General features: G+C 42.2%; 1 protein-coding gene across 1 annotated transcript in view; it reads left to right on the top strand.

The window, feature by feature from the left end:
• The first annotated feature begins 355 nt into the window (after positions 1–355).
• tmem267 (transmembrane protein 267) overlaps positions 356–1,873 on the top strand; it is a 3,816-nt gene continuing 2,298 nt past the window's right edge. The window contains exons 1-2 of the mRNA XM_014002522.1: positions 356–423; positions 1,210–1,678. Of these exons, the coding sequence (XP_013857976.1) occupies positions 1,268–1,678 (411 nt within the window). The 5' untranslated portion in view covers positions 356–423; positions 1,210–1,267. The remainder of the gene's footprint in view (positions 424–1,209; positions 1,679–1,873) is intronic.

Here is a 1,873-nt window from a genome sequence, read left to right as displayed (position 1 = left end):
TTTATTTGTTTATCTGAATTCTGAATTATACACACAGGGTTATTTTCTTAGCAAATATACTCGTTTACATATATTTGAACACAGAGTTAAAACAAGTTAAATAGGTTATTTGGTTTATTATAGTTTTTTTTAATGTGCTTTTCGTGCACTGTGGTTGATGACACTGTAAGAAAACATTTTGATCTACTGCACTATTTCAAAATCGTGTTACTAAAAACATTAATAGAAAACCCTATGAGTTGAATTACTGACAAAGCATTTAAATATACATTTTTGTGTCATTCAAAGCAGATGTTCACGTTCACTTGCGTTTACCACTTATTACCACTGGGTGGCAGTGTGCGCCGCCGAGAAGCAGGATCATCCCCGTCGAAGAAGAGTGAAGCCCARCCCAGTGGTAGGTTAAAGATGCACAGTGATGGGGTGAGTAACCTGCTTTTATTCATTTTGGTCCCTCTAAATCGCATTAAAATATGTTTTTAAACAGATATATCCTGAAATGTTGTGTTGTTATGCGAAACAAAAACATGCCCCGTGGTGTAAATGAGCATAATTTAATTAGAGTGTCTGGTGACAGCCTCTCTCACCGCCTACACAAAGCAACACCTCGCTCGTTCCTGATGCCCGTTAAGCTATCAGAGATGCTTTTGTCGCTAAGTAAAGTGTATTTATTCCTTTTAATTACGTGCGTTTTATTTTTCAACACTGAGTTTAAATTAGAAAGGAGCACAGAAGAAACGGAAGCGTTAGCTGCTTAATGTCGGAGGCAACGCAGCTAAAAATAASAGAGAGCTAAGATTTAGGATCAAACCGGTTGAATCTATTATTTAAGAGGGACTGATGTTACATGAGCGACAGAGGCACAGTGAGTCTGTCCCACATTTCACTTCCTTACATGACACAGTACAGTATGATGAGGGCCCATTGATGTTTGTGTGCACTTGTCTGACATTCTGTTTTGCACATTCGTTGCTTCACTTGTTTGTTATTGTTCATTTACCACAAAACGCACGTGTGTCCTCGTGTTTTGCAAGCAGATGAATTAGGTATAATAATAAGTGGATGATAGTGATCTGAGGCTGCAGATTATGTTCAGTTTGACTGGGTGGACCAGAAATCAAAATGACAAATTGAAAGGAAACACTCTATATTATCTGGAAAAGAAAAGTGTACATTCATATTTATTTATTTATTTCTCTCTTTTTCCAGTCTGTGTGAACCTTGCTGACTTACTCTGGTGATTGGCTCCCCAAGCCCATCGTTCAACATGCAAGGATTCTACTCCAAGCTCGACTCCTCCCAGTCCTCGACCCCCTTGCTTGGGGTGGGCCTCGGGGGAGAAGGCGCTGCCCGYGTGCCTCTCAGCCTGGCTCTGGAGGCGGAGAAAGCCCAGGCCCTCCTGCAGACGTTCAGCTCGGCCTCCCTGTTGGCCTCGGCGGGGCTCGGGATGTTCTGCGTGGCGGCGGACCACGCCCTCCAGCTGTCCGCCGTCCAGAACCACCTGTGGCTGCGCGCCGCCTTGGACAATGCCACTCACGGACTGATAGGGCTGTGGTCGTGGGCGATTGTGATCGGACTGAGGAAAAGGAGTGATTTGTATGAGGTGCTGCTGGCGGGGCTTCTGGCATCCATCATAGACCTGGACCACTTCTACATGGCTGGATCTCTCTCACTCAAGGTCAGACCTGCAGTTTTCACTGGATTTTACTGTGTTTAAAGATAACTGGGTACCTAACAATTTTATTGTTTTAAATGTTTTAAAGTAGGAATGTAACTAATTAATCAAGAATCAATTTATAATCAATTATAACTATTTAAAATGTGAATCAAATTAAATTGTATAAATTTGTGTGTGTGTGTGTGTGTGTGTGTG

The sequence above is a fragment of the Austrofundulus limnaeus genome, unplaced genomic scaffold (assembly GCF_001266775.1).
Source record: "Austrofundulus limnaeus strain Quisiro unplaced genomic scaffold, Austrofundulus_limnaeus-1.0 Scaffold13, whole genome shotgun sequence".
Classification (NCBI taxonomy): domain Eukaryota; kingdom Metazoa; phylum Chordata; class Actinopteri; order Cyprinodontiformes; family Rivulidae; genus Austrofundulus; species Austrofundulus limnaeus.
Note: the sequence above shows the minus strand (reverse complement) of the source record. Positions and strands in the feature narration are given on the sequence as shown.